This window comes from Lepisosteus platostomus, chromosome 4 (assembly GCF_059453375.1).
Source record: "Lepisosteus platostomus isolate fLepPlt1 chromosome 4, fLepPlt1.hap1, whole genome shotgun sequence".
Classification (NCBI taxonomy): Eukaryota; Metazoa; Chordata; class Actinopteri; order Semionotiformes; family Lepisosteidae; genus Lepisosteus; species Lepisosteus platostomus.
Genome location: NC_142614.1, coordinates 64,791,122 through 64,805,461, shown reverse-complemented (window position 1 = coordinate 64,805,461; position 14,340 = coordinate 64,791,122). Strand labels below are relative to the sequence as shown.

Below are 14,340 nucleotides of genomic sequence, written 5' to 3'. Positions count from 1 at the left end.
GTTGAACTATTGAGTGAGGTACATCAGTAAATACAGCTTCAGTAAAATACCCAGAAAGTTTAAATGGATGAATACGTCCGCCAAGTACTGAAGATTACTCAAGAAAAAAGACAAGTAATACTTTAATTATCAACCACTGTTTATAGAAGTTAAAGAACATGTATGTACATATCTTACATTTTTATTTGTATTTCTGTATATAAATCTATATTACATAATTAATATATACAAATGAATATTATATATTAAAGGCCAACAGGCAAGAACTGTCTGACACACTTTACGATGGAGAGCACAAAGACTACAGAAGTGTCCCTTTTACGTTAATCTCACGAGCTGAAACGTAATTAGGGTAAACACAAGATAACTGTATAGTGTAGGACATTACTTTGATTAAATTAGTAACATTTAAACCCTTCCCAAAAATGATTATTGTAAATTGATTTTGAATTTATTTTCTCACAAAATTAAAATAGTTTTGTCATTCATGTAATATTTCTGTTTCTTCTATATACAATTTATATAATTTTATGGTATAATGATGTATTTTTTATTTTGATACACATTGTATTACAATTTTCCTATGCCAAAAGAATGATACGAATTCAGTGATCTTTAGAATTATTTGTAGGGCTTAGAATGACTCAGTTGAGGAGTTTTCTGTATGTAAGCCTACCTCACAAGTCTAACAACAGACAGACGATTAATCGATCTGTGAGTAAAGAACAACAAGGTGTGAGTCCTTCATGTTGTTGCAGTGAGTGACTGTAAAACCAATTCAAAAACAAGCAGCGTATATTTTTTTCTATTATAGAAATGGGATCATAGACTTGTTATTGGTACCATCTGTCTTGTTAACAGGAATGCTAGTGCGATCTAGCAATGCTGCAATGTGTAATTTAGTGTAGTTAGCATTAAACTACAGTAGTGTAGTGTAGCATTAAACCTGGAAATTTCAACATCCTACAGTATTTACTGTATATGGTTGTAACCATTAACATTGTATAGGAACCTCAGTTGTATTGCAAAGATAATCTGTATTGTGGAGTAATATTACATACAAATATGGCCAAATTATATTTTATAGAATTAAGTCTTAAATTAATTTTTGAAAATCTTACAAGCCATATATTTTTCAATAAGATCATTAAAGAGAAATGTTCAATAACCCTCATACTTCTTCTAAGTTATTGATGTACTGTAGCAGTGTACAGTACTATATATATTAAGCTTGAACACTGCAAAATGAATATCCCAAGGACATTGCTAAACTTTAAATAAGACTTAATATTAATTTGTTTGTTTCTGAATATCTAAAAAATAACACAAGGAAATCATGAACAAAACCAGGTTTTATATTGTACAGTATACACAAGGCCCCATAAAATGTTTTAACATTCTAAGGTTTTCATTATTTCTTTAAACTAATGTATTTTTAAAAATCAGCTATTAATATATTTCTAGTCCTTTTTAATTAAAAGTAATAGTGCTAAACCAATCAGTTTATGGTAAAAAAGGTTTCTGGTTTTGAATTCTTTCGGCAGTGTCTTTGTGTTTTACAGTATGTTACAGTTTTATCCTCTCAAGACTGACAGTGGCCTAGTTGCTATTATTAGATAATAATAGTTAATATGGACAACATGCAAGTAACCTTTCGTCAGCTGTTGCCATCTACAGGGAATTCCTAATGACTAGTGCGCTAGATTCAAACTGATGGCTGAACTGGCCCTCTTAAGACCAAGTATTTATTGTTGGAGCAACTGCACTAACAAGGCAAGAAGAATCTGAAAGGAAAGTTTCTTTAAAATCTCAAAGAAATGCCATATTTCTGCAGTATAATTTTCTGCAACTGTAATCTAGTGTTTTAGTTTCAGTAAATTCAATACAGGGTAATACTAATACGTTTAGATTTAAATGTTATTGAATCATTGGTATTGAATACAATTACTTTATCATTTGTAACAATTTAGATCAAGGTGTCAGTTCCATTCATTTTTTTTTTATTTCACCATGTAGTAATCATCTAAAGAATGAAAAAGCTTACAATGAATCATACAATAGACTGGAAGGACTTCTCATCTAGGCATAAAAATACTTTTTGTATAAGAAAGAGTATTTTCTACTGTGGGATAATAGAAAATGAAATGGAACTTAATGGAAAACCCACAGCTGGTGGTGATTTAGATCATAATATCTTCTTAGAAGGTGGCTGTGTCAGCATGCGTAGGCTGCAAAGGAGCAAGTAAAGGTTTATTCCATGCTGAAAAGAGAAGAAAAGAAACACGTTTTGTCTGTGGAGCCTTCTTCTGGTGAAATTTTGTTTTTCTTTTCTTCTCTTTTCAGCATGGAATAAACCTTTACTTGCTTCTAAGAAGATAGTGTAGCTCTTTTTGAGTGGTTTTGGAGTATAAACTGGTTGCACTTGTGGGAAATAGTGTTAAATTGACTTCTTCACACTTCTTGTATGATTAAACAGGATACTCAGTTAGCAGTAGTGTAAAATTAAAATTACACATCCGTAAACGTACAGATCAGTTAATAGTTGCAATTTTGTACTGATTTGCCTGATTCCTTAGTTATGTCAGATATGCACGTGGGGTATTCTCAGAAGTGGATCTTTTGACTTTGGCTGTCCTTTTTCATTTGTTGATTCATACAATTGTTAGGATAACAAAACCAAAATAACTTACTTTGGACTAGTGCCTGAAGGAAGTGGAGATTAGATAGGTTCAATGCAGTGTGTGTGAGACAAGACACTGGGGACATTTTAAAGGAGCTGCAAGTAATAATAGAAAGTAAAGGTGTTTGTGGTGACGTCTGATAGCATTGGCATGATTAGTGTGTGTGACCTGAAAGAACTGCAAGATAACAAAAGAGTGTGTCTGCAAAACTGAACATCAATCTCCATCCAGTGAATCTTGAAAGCAAGGGTTAATGTGTTAGTAAAGCAAAGCTTAGTAATCACATTTAAAGTTGTGAAAAGGCTTAAAGCTTATGCACATGTGCATGTAAGTGTAAGCTTCAGACCGAGTTTCAATTGTAAATGGAATGTTTTGTGGTCTTTATGTAAAAATCAGTCAGAAATAATGAAATGTTAGTTATTTTTCATTAATGCTATGTTTGATTATCAAAGCAATAACGGGTTTATACTACACATTTATGCAAGAAAGCAATGTCAGAAATGCTTCAAAAAGAATATTTGGGTGTGAATTGGTATGAATTTGCATCACTTTGCAAATATTATGTAAATTGTTTCAGATACATTTTGATAGATCATTTTTAATATGATTCCAATTCTATTATTTTCCTTAATTGTAGAAAAACTTGAAATGTTGATCTTAATAACCAATTTACCCTGTTTCATACACAAAACAAAACTTTGTCTTCCTGTGCAAGACTTGTTCCACCATTTCTACCTTGGAAACTCACATTCACAATATTCTGAAAATCCTCCAAAGTTGGAACCCCCAAATTGCTGAAGATTTATTTCAGCTCTTTGGTACAGCATGTACACTAGCATGGAGGGAACAAGGATTTTTAAAGTCTCGAGGCTAAATTAGCACTGCTTGCAAAAGTGATGCATTAGCTCTACCAACATTAGCACTACAAGCTTACAGGTGCCCAGCAAGTTCTTGGGGTTGGTTTTGACCTGCAAACTAAGCAGCTAAACTTTAGAAAAAACAGCTATGAAAATTACCTTTCAACTTGACTAATACAGTATGCCATTACCGCTTATATATATAGGAAAGTCAGTTTTGATATTATTATTATTATTATTATTATTATTATTATTATTATTATTATTATTATTATTATTATTATTATTAAAATTAGAACTCAGCTGGGTCTTTGTTTTAGTATTTGGTATTAGTATGATGTTTAGTCATATACAGTACATACTGTATGCAGCTGTGATCACACCTTAAGAAGGCCTAACAACTGAAACATCCTCCTTTTTCTTCCTGCTTTTAGCATGGATTTAAACTTTACTTGTTCTGAATATATGCTACTGGCCTTCATTGAATATTTTAATGTGAAGCAAATTTCTTTTAGAGCAATGTTCTACAGTCAGATATTGTTCTGTGTTATGTGCTACTGAATTAATAAAAAAAAATTAGGTAATTTGAAGAAAACCTGTTTAAATCAAGGAGACAGCGATTTCATCTGGAAATAGTGTTTCACATTCGATAAGCACTACTTGGTTGGTTTTACTGAGTCAGAATTAGCCAGTTCATATGTTAGGATGCAGATCTGTATGAACGTCTTCTTATAAAACCTATCCACCATAATTTCCTTGTTGGAAATGGGAGGGAAAAACATGATGATAAATAATATTTTAGAAGTTAAAACGATCAGACCAAAGGCCCCTAGATTATAATTATAATAATAATTGTTACATTTATATACACTGGACACTCTACTCAAAGCGCTTTACAGGTAATGGGGACACCTCTCCGGCACCACTGTGCAGCCCCACCTGGATGATGTGACGGCAGCCATAGTGCGCCAGAACACTCACCCCACATCAGCTATCAGTGGGGAGGAGAACAGAGTAATGAAGCCAATTCACAGATGGGGATTATTAGAAGGCCATGATTGGTAATGGGAAATTTGGCCAGGATGCTGAGGATGCACCCCTATTCCTTTAAAAAAAAAACCCTGGGATTTCTAACGACCTGTGATTTTCTAATGAGTCAGGACCTCTGTTTTTTTACATCGCACCCAAAGGGCAGTGCCTGTTTACAGTATGGTGTCCCTGCGTCACTATACTGGGGCATTAGGACCCACCTGGACCACAGGGTGAGGGCCCTCTGCTGGTCCCACTAACAGCTCTTCCAGCAGCAACCTTAATTTTTCTAAGGAGGTCTCCCATCTGACCAGGCTCACACCTGCTTAGCTTCAGTGGGTTGCCAGTTGGGAGTTGCAGAGTGATATGGCTGCTGGCTAGAGTATGTTGGTATATACACACAAATAAATGTGCTTTACCATCAGTACATATATACTTCTGTGTCTAATTCAGAATGACACATTAAAGCCAAAATAATGTTGAATGAAAGGGTGGCAGAAAGATTAAAAAGATATATGATCATGCTGAAAAACAAAGCTTGACTTGGTATCAGCAGTCCAATGATAAGATACATTGAAGAACACAATAATCTATAGTGCTTTCATTTCTAGGTAATGAAATTAAACTGACATTTCCTCAAGGCATGATCTAAAAATGCAACACAGGATATACAGTACTGAAAAGGTAAAACGATGATATATTTTAATTATATTACAAACAGGAAATTTGCTATGCAAATAAACAATTATAACCAGCATGCTCTCCAGTTGATATTTGAAAAACTTAAAGATCTGCTTATTTCTATGGTTTCATGCTTCTGTTAACCATATTTGTGCAGTATGATGAATGGAAAGCAGCCTCAGTAGTGGCAGGCAATAAAATGCATAACAGGCCAATGTGGAGTTAGTAATGCTTCAGAGATGTGACAGGGATGCAATTCTTCTTTAGGTAGAGGAAGGAAGTGTCCTTGCAGAGTGTGTTAGACAAAGAACCATAGCACAGACACAGAGGGTAGGCACAGTGAAAAAAATGCAGTTTATTTCACTAGGTATACCATACAGAGAAGAAGCAAAAGTTACAGCATGGCTGCTGGCAGCTTTTATAAGAAGATAGAGAAACAGAAAAAAAATAGAAATGGAACATTTTTAAAAAAATGACACTTCAGGTTACAAAAGTACAGCAGTTCTCAATCAATAAGCACAGCAGTTCCATTGCAAGTTCTTTTATTCACATTGATTTGCTCAGACAGAAAAGTACACTACTGAAGCTGCAATCCTACTTTCAGAGCGCTACTTGGCAGTGCGTGTCCTACTGAAAACTGTGTGCTACACAACATTCAGACGTCCAGTCTCATGAGGAACTGTAACAGTAATCTTTCATAGCTGCATGTAATTGAAGACCAGTTAGGTTTCTTTGCACTCCCTGGTAACTCACAAACTAGAATGTAGAATAATATCAGGAATAGTAATATCCTGTGTAGCTAGCTCATAGTCTTGTAATGTGAAAATGCTGTATGTTTGCTGTATAAAACATTTTTATACACCGTATTCTGGCTTAAATGAGCACTTGCTAGTTTCTTCTTGTATTAAAATTCTCCTTGCTTCACTGTAAACATGATTTGTCTTTTAAATGTTTTATATTTCATATATGAATGTCTAATATTTCAATCCTTTTAATATGTGGCAATGTGAGTACTGTAAGACAAAGAAGTTACTGTTCATAAGGCTTCCTAGTAGGACTAGATATTTTCTTTAAAACTTCAAAACGTTTTCAGAAAAAAAATAAAGTGTTAGCTTTAGTGCATGCAGCCAAATAAACCCATCTTGAAATGCCAGTATAAAGTGACATTTTACAGTATCATAGTGTAATAGGGTCCAGCTATCAATATCGTCTATAAGTTTGTATGCCAAAGCTTTTAAAACCTATCAATATTCCTGACTGTTCTCTTACAATACATTTTATTATGTGGCAATAATGGACAGTGTTAAACATAATACCCCATTTAGATAAGTTAAATCTTGATCTAACCATTTGGATTACTTTCATTTTTTCACAGTCATTAAAACTAAAACATGCATTGGAAAAAGGTTAGTCAATTTTGTTTAGATTTTTTATTTAAGCAAGGGTCTTTAAATCAATAAGCTTAAAATGCAAATACATATAATTTTAATCAAATCAAAGAAATCTCAAATACACCCATCCATTCATTTTCTAACCGCTTCATCCAGTGCAGGATTAGACGGGCGCAAGGCAGGGTACATCCTGGATTGTGCACCAGTACATTGCAGGGCACACACTGGGAAAGTCAAATTTCCCGGGAAGCCAATTACCCTACCAGTATGTCTTTGGACTGTAGGAGGAAACCAGAGCACCTTGTGAAAACCCGACTAACATGATGAAACTCTGCACAGAAGCAGATAGAAACTCCATGCAGCAGCACAAGTCCAGAATTGACCCTAGGGTCCTAGCGCTGCAAGGCAGCAATGATAAACACTGTACCACTGTACCACTGTGCTTCCCAACTCAAGTACAGCATATCCCAACCTAAGCAGACACAGTATTTAAGAAATCTAGTATTGCTTACAAACCAATATATAATGAAGAACTATTGGTTAGAGGAGAGCTGCTAGGATTACTTTTCAGCTCATGGTTTTAGGAACAGTGGAGGAATGATAGTTTTTTTCTTTGCTAATTTTCTTTTATTTAGGATCATCTGTTACTAGCATTGCTGATATGCTTCAGTAGAAACATGTTTTTTTTTATTATTCGAGGAATTACTTTTTTACATCTATCACAAATTAATGGGTTTCCTATATTCCATTCCACCACATAATAAAACAGCTCTTGCTACACTAGCTACTTCGTTAACCATCCTCTTTTCTTTACAGTCCATACCCATCCACAAACACAATTCTTTTATTGGGTTAACATGGGCAACTACAAACTGGCTCTATTAGGCTTGTGTCTTTTAGGACTGTGTAATAATTGAAATAGAACATAATTCAATTATTATTTTTTTAAGTAAAGAAGTATTCTCTCCCTTTCAGTTAAGATGAAAGTACTACGTGTTTAAGTATTGATTGCGGGACATGTTTTTCAACCCTCACTTTTAACATCATTGTGGCAGTTTTCGCTTCTCAGAGCACAGACTTCTGTCTTGATTTAAATCCAATGTGTAAGTCAGATGCAATGTACAGTAGTTTGGGAACATGTGCTCACATGTGCTCTATAGGAATTCTTGAGATGATCTGTAGTTCTTGATTCTTGAAATCAGAAGTGTTCAGGGTTTGTCTCTATGAAATTTTCCATAAACCATGGCATTCTTTATCAGACTTTAAACCATCTGTAATATGTACAATGACTACACTTTGTTTACAAATCTAGTGCCCTACACTTTAAACTTACAGTATGCTGTTCAAATTACCGAGAACATCATTATTATATTAAATGAGCCGTGCTTTTCTCATCATATTAGCCTCTTATGAAATAAGCAGACAGAAATATTTCCAATTTCAAGAACCATAAGTAGGAAAAGCCCATAGAGGGTTTTTTTAAAATAGTAGTCTTGGTCCCTCCAGCATGACTTTGTGGTTTTGTGGGCCTCAGTGATGAGGGCCATAACCAATAAACTTTAAATTGACAAATATAAAAAATAATATATGCTATATATATGAAAAATACCCACATATGACCCACTTAATTAAAACGAAGCCTTTGAATTTGGATATGTTTTTTTTTTAATAAGAGAAGTATAAAAGTGAGTGTTGTATAGACACAGTTTCCCCTAAAATCTAAAACTAAGGTAAGCAACAAGAATGGCACATTACTGTATATCTATATTCACACTGCATACAGTATATATGTTACATAAATAGTAATATTTTGCAAAATTGAAAATACCAGCATTAGGGTTGCAATTCTTTTCTTTCTGTATTTGGTTTTTAAACCTAAAGGCAGTACCTGGTTTTGTTGGACAAATATTACTATTTGTCTTTAAAGTAATTAAACTATGAATTTCAAATGTTTTTTCACAGCCTCACTGGGAGAAATATTGTAGGCAATACGATTTATCTAAAAAAAAAACATGGATAACAAAATGTTTTAATGTTGACCTGAAGTGTTTACTTAAAAAAATAATGTATCTGACAAAATGTTTTTAATATAAAAAAGGTTTGATTAACTAAAAAAAAGTATTATGGTATCTGATTCTAAAAGATCAATAGTGAAATAATTACACATTTGATTGGGGGTAAAAGGGTACTTTAGAAAAGTAAAAACAGATATCTGCATTTTCAGATAAAGACATAATACGCTTGGCACTCACTTTTTCTGACCAAATGAAAGGAAAGATTTAAAATGATTAAATGGGGATTGTGCTTACTCTAAATTGTTGAAACGTATTTGTGTGTGTGTCCTATGAACTGAATCCAAAAATGAAGAAATGTGGCCTCTTTTAGCACACCTGTTGATCTTTTGCTACAATTAATATAAGACAGAAAAAATGGCTTTTGAAATTAAAAGATGAAAAGGCTGAAATAAAAAGCTATAATTTACACTATTAAGTTCCACCATAACAATTTCATGTGGGAAAATCCTGTTTGACTTCACATCTTTTTTTTTAAAGAGACCCCAATTAAAAATGCTGTTTTTATTCATTAATAGATACCTTTCAGCTACTAAGGAACAGTATCTTAGATTTAACATCTACAGGTCCCTCTAGTGCTGAACTGTAGGGACATACCTCTTTGCTTGGAAAGAGGTGTCACCAAAGTTTCATATAAAATGTTTTTCACTTTTCTTGCAGGAATTGGGATGCTCAGACAAACCGCTAAAGTATAGTACAAGCAAACACATAAAATTAACGAGAGACTAATAAAAAAGCAAAAGGGTCTTAAAAGTGAATATTTGAATTTAAGAATTTGTTTCATATGAAGATTATATTATTATGTATAGATATATTTTATTATATATAAATATGTATATTACATAATTTAATCTCTTTATACAAATATTCAGGGAAAGTGTTAAATAAAATTTGTGTTCATATACAGAATATACACAAGTTACCAACACATGTGTACTGTATCATCTTATTTCTAAAGATTATAACTAAATAATCCTTTTTCAACTAAATTCTACCTGTTTGCCAAACAATTTGTGGAGACATTCCACTCAAACTGACAGCCAGCAACGTCTTACTGTACATCTCTTTTATTCATGATCATTAGAGAACCTTCACTTCACTGAGGCTGTATGAACCGGCCAGGAATTTCACTAAACCAGGATCTTAAAGACATTAGCCACTGTCATTTCATCTGAGTCTGTAATTATAGTAACTATCTCCCCTTCCTTTAACTGTACCTTAAGTTTTGGCACTTTACTTTGAATCAAATAACATGTATTTTATTCTATTTTTTAGATTTCCTAATGATAGCATGGCTTTTACTTTTTGTGAGGACTTTTTTTGAGGATAATTCAGGAATTCTGTCCTAAGATTACAAATACAAAATGCTAGCAAAATTATTGTCCTTCTGCAAAGCCTATCAATGAGATAATGACAAATTGAAATTTAGAATACATCTTATTAGTAATACATGTCTCATTTTTTTCAAAGCATCATCATACTGAAAATAATGGAGCCAATGCCTTTCGAGTATTTAGAGATAATTAAAGCGCTTTTCTTTTTTTCTTTAGAAATTTTCACATACAGTAACTGAAAATACATTTATTTTTAGCATTAATGAAAAATCATTTTTCAAAAAGAAACAGTCAGTGACGCCGGTACCCCACATTTTAGCACCAGGTAAACTTTAAATGTAAACTGGGGACTTGGTCATTGCAGCCTCTTCTTTTTAAAATTGATTTGAAAAATTGCCACAATGGAAGAGGAATGGAAGCAGAAAATCATTCTATTCCCCAAAGAGTTGCCAGTGGCTAATTTTCTACTATTTTACATGAATAAACCTTTCAAAAATATATTAAAAGTACTATTTTCACAGAAAGAAAAGAGCACAAAGTTAGGAAAACTTGAAGAGTGCAGCTGGAAAGCTTCAATAGGCAGTTTTTTGCTGAAAAATCCTACCACGAGTAGAAGTTAAATAATATAAAATTCGAACCCAATTTTTTGTTGACTTTTATAAAAACAAGGGGAGAAGTAGTACAGTACGCTCTCCTCATAGACACCCTTTAGTAGGAATTAAGCCCACAATCAACCTCACAATAAAGGTGTTTTAAGAAAAAATAGTTTTAAAACCCAAGGTAAAGCCAACTGTTAAAAGTTATGAAAATCCAAGCACTTATGATTTGTTGTCACGATCTCTTCTTCGTGGATGAAGCTGTCCATTCATTGGCTTCTTATCAAAGCACATTCAAATACAACTGCATGTCTTAAATAAACCTCTACTACTCACATTTTGAAGAAATAGGCACGGATACCAAAAGGCAAGTGGTATTTAAATAAAACAATAAACTATATTGTTGTATCTAGTACTGTGTGTAGCCTACGTACATAGCCTGCTCCTCTGATTTGTGTCTTCCAAAGAAATAGTACAATAGGTAATTTCAGTTCTGTGAAAGAAGACTAGTTAATTGCTCAGGCTTCAGCAAAAGTTTGATGTTTCACTTTATAAGGCCACTGAACAAATGTAATATGTTTTGTTTCTTCTGTAAGTGCCATGTGGATATGAAAAGGTACTGTAGATAATTGTGTGTGAATAAACATTTTTGTGTAAATGTATGTGCTATATTATTATGTAAAGATGGAGTGGAAATGTTTAACTGAAGAGATTGAATTACAGGTCCAAGATTTAGATCTGTGTTGTCTTTGCCATATCATACTTGTTTGTTGCCTAAAATATATAATCTGGTTAAAATTTTTGTTCTGATGGATTTTTATTTTATAATTACCATATGTACTGTATATATAAATGACATTTACCCCCCCCCCCCACCTTGAAGTCTAGAATTCTGCTTATGTCATTAATTGCACAAACAAGAAAATTCAAACCTCCAAATCTACTTCCCTTTCTCCCCCCTCATCATGGAAAATGTTTTACAGAGTGTCACTGCAATTCAGCCAATTCAAAAAGAGCTCAAGAGAGAGAGAACAGAGTGTGCTTTCCCAGGTCACAGTAGTAGAGGTGCTGTTAGTACAAGATGAGGTTAGGGAGGAGGAAACTAGAGAATGTGCTCCTAGGAAGGAAAGGGGGAATAGGTCACATGATAGTGCAGCACCGACAGCGCTTTTTCTTTTCAATACCTGCAGGTTGTGCTTCCTTGGCCGAGCTTTCATCTTTGCTTTCAGAGGACAGTTCAGTGGTATCTGACAGGGGCCGGCCAGACACCAGGTCTGCAGCATTGCCGTCCATTGTAGAGATGTCAGTGACCGTCTTCTCTCGCAAGGACTTCTCATCATCTTCGTCAATCAATACAATCTCGGCCTTAATGGTGCCATCAAAACCCAGTAGCTTCTTGGTTTCCTCTTCATCCTCTACATTGTGATAGCCCATAAAAATCATGGTTACTGGCTTCTCTGAAGTGGCCACTGGCACTTCTGTCACCTCATCACCATACTTGGGATCTCCAGCCACCAACCTGCCATGGGGGTTGCGCACCATCTCCAACTTGGCTTCCTTATGGACCATCTGTTCCTTTGGTCCTGGGTAGCCACCACTAGTGGTGGCCAGGACTCTAGGAGAACCTGAGTCTCCTTTGGTCTGAGACTGTCCTACTCGCTGCATCAGCTCATCAACATCGGTGGAGCTCCAGGGATGGACACCATTCTCTAAGGTGGGGGCTCCTCCTGAGCGAACCTCATACACCACCTTTCTCCCATCATCATAGACCTTCACACCTCTCTGGTGGACGTCCTCAGGGCTCACAGCAGAGGTAGAGAGGATCTTGGTCTCCCCTGTCTGCCTGTCTTTCTCGACATTAATCTCCATTGCATACATTGCTTAAATAGGGAAAAAAAAGAAGAAATTCTCAATTATATGCATTTGTCTGGTTTATACTTGGAGATAAGAAAAATAGCAAAACAAAATTTTAATAACATTTCTTCATTTCTTACATTCATGAATTATTGTTATTCAAATGTTTGTAAATAAAAATGCCTTTTTAGGATTGCATATTATTTGTATGAGACAGTGTATTTGAATGTCCTAAAACTTCATTTGTAAAGCCATCTTTTAAAGAAAAAATAAAAAGCAATTATTTTACCTTAAATACCTCAATATGACATTATTTATTCATATTATATAATGATCCTATTTATGTCTTTGTAATGAATCAGGAATACTATGAAGACTTAAGTCTTCTTAAGCGACATCCTTTCATTCTAAAATGGTTACAATGATGCTTATGTTTAATCTACAGGGCAGACCTATCTTTATTGCTGCTACCTCTTGAGCCTAACTACCATTTAACCCATCCCTGCAAAGAAAGAAGCCACTAACTTATGAAAATTCCCTTATTCCTGAAATTAGCCTATTTGCAATTCAGTCTAGCCAGCGTTTTGGATGAAAGTTGAGCAATGTTCAAATGAGTGGTGCAAGAAGACTAGCATTTCTTTTCCTTTCCCTTGGGTAAGTTCCCACTAACCAGCAAATAAGATTTCTAAAAGTTGGACTTTAAGGGGGAACTGCAGTCCCAATTTCTCAGACTGGTTATTAAACCTTGGTAACAAAATAAATTGAAAGTATGGCAAAATTGTACAAATTCAGAATTAAGTATAAAATTGTGAATCATGAAACCATGAAATTTGTGAAAGTACTGTCTGAAAGTACTGATGTGAAAGTAATCTCTGATCTCACCACATGCAAGACATCACAGGAATTATGATGTAAGATAGACCCTACCTGCTAACTAGTCATTGTAAACAAAAAAAGGAACCTTGGTCTCCAAACAACATTAGTCTTTTTTTGGCTTTCTCAACTCGCGTATATATTTTAAAGGATTTGGCTTTGCAGTACATAGTGGTTGCACACAAAACAGAGGATTGGATCAGCAGAAAGTCAAACTGTTTCCTTTTTCAAAGCATAATCAACTAGCCAAGAGTGGGTAATAAACATGGGCACTGATGTTGGTCCCACTGACTTCAGCGCGATTCAACACGATGTGGATGGATGTTTGCCTGTTATGCCTTCCGGCATGTAGGGGAAGCAACATCCTTACCATAACATGTTACATGTTACCATAACATTTGGTTTTTATGAGACAGGGTTGTTAGCCTAGCGCCTAACCTCCAACATGGAGGACCTGGCACCCGACTTAGAACACGAACTCAGTACCCTGAGATTATGAGTCTCAAGCTCTACCAACAGGGCTTGTACAAGTGAATAATTACAGGTTGTGCAGCAGACATTTCACCACAGAAATGTTCCAAATCTGTTGCATGTGTCTTGTATGTGTGATCTTTTTTAATACTATATTTAATCAATACAGTAGAAACATTTGCTTGGTCTGAAGCATGTGCTTTATTGCAACAGAAATAGATTGTTTTTCAAATATTGTTAATTCGGGAGAGGACACGTGTATTGTAATTTTCTCTGCTTTAGAGTTTATATGATTATAAAGCCTGAGAGTTGGTCATATTAAATATATTTTCATTTCAGATACTAAACCACAACTTGTGCTCAAACCAGGTGCCATTCATACCATTTTTGCCCATAAAAAGCAAACGATGAGAGCACAATGCAATGAGATACTGTAGTGATATCAGTATTTGATAGAAAAAAAGGAATAAATCTGTCTTCATGACTTAAGTGATCCTTTTT

The 14,340-nt window shown here is 34.5% G+C and overlaps 1 protein-coding gene across 1 annotated transcript in view; it reads right to left on the bottom strand.

Annotated features, from left to right (window-relative positions):
- Positions 1 to 5,579: 5,579 nt before the first annotated feature.
- The window catches only part of LOC148673604 (paralemmin-1-like), a 90,995-nt gene continuing 82,234 nt past the window's right edge, over positions 5,580 to 14,340 (bottom strand). Inside the window, exon 9 of the mRNA XM_088630247.1 lies at positions 5,580 to 12,521. Coding sequence (XP_088486373.1) covers positions 11,782 to 12,521 — 740 coding nt within the window. The 3' untranslated portion in view covers positions 5,580 to 11,781. The remainder of the gene's footprint in view (positions 12,522 to 14,340) is intronic.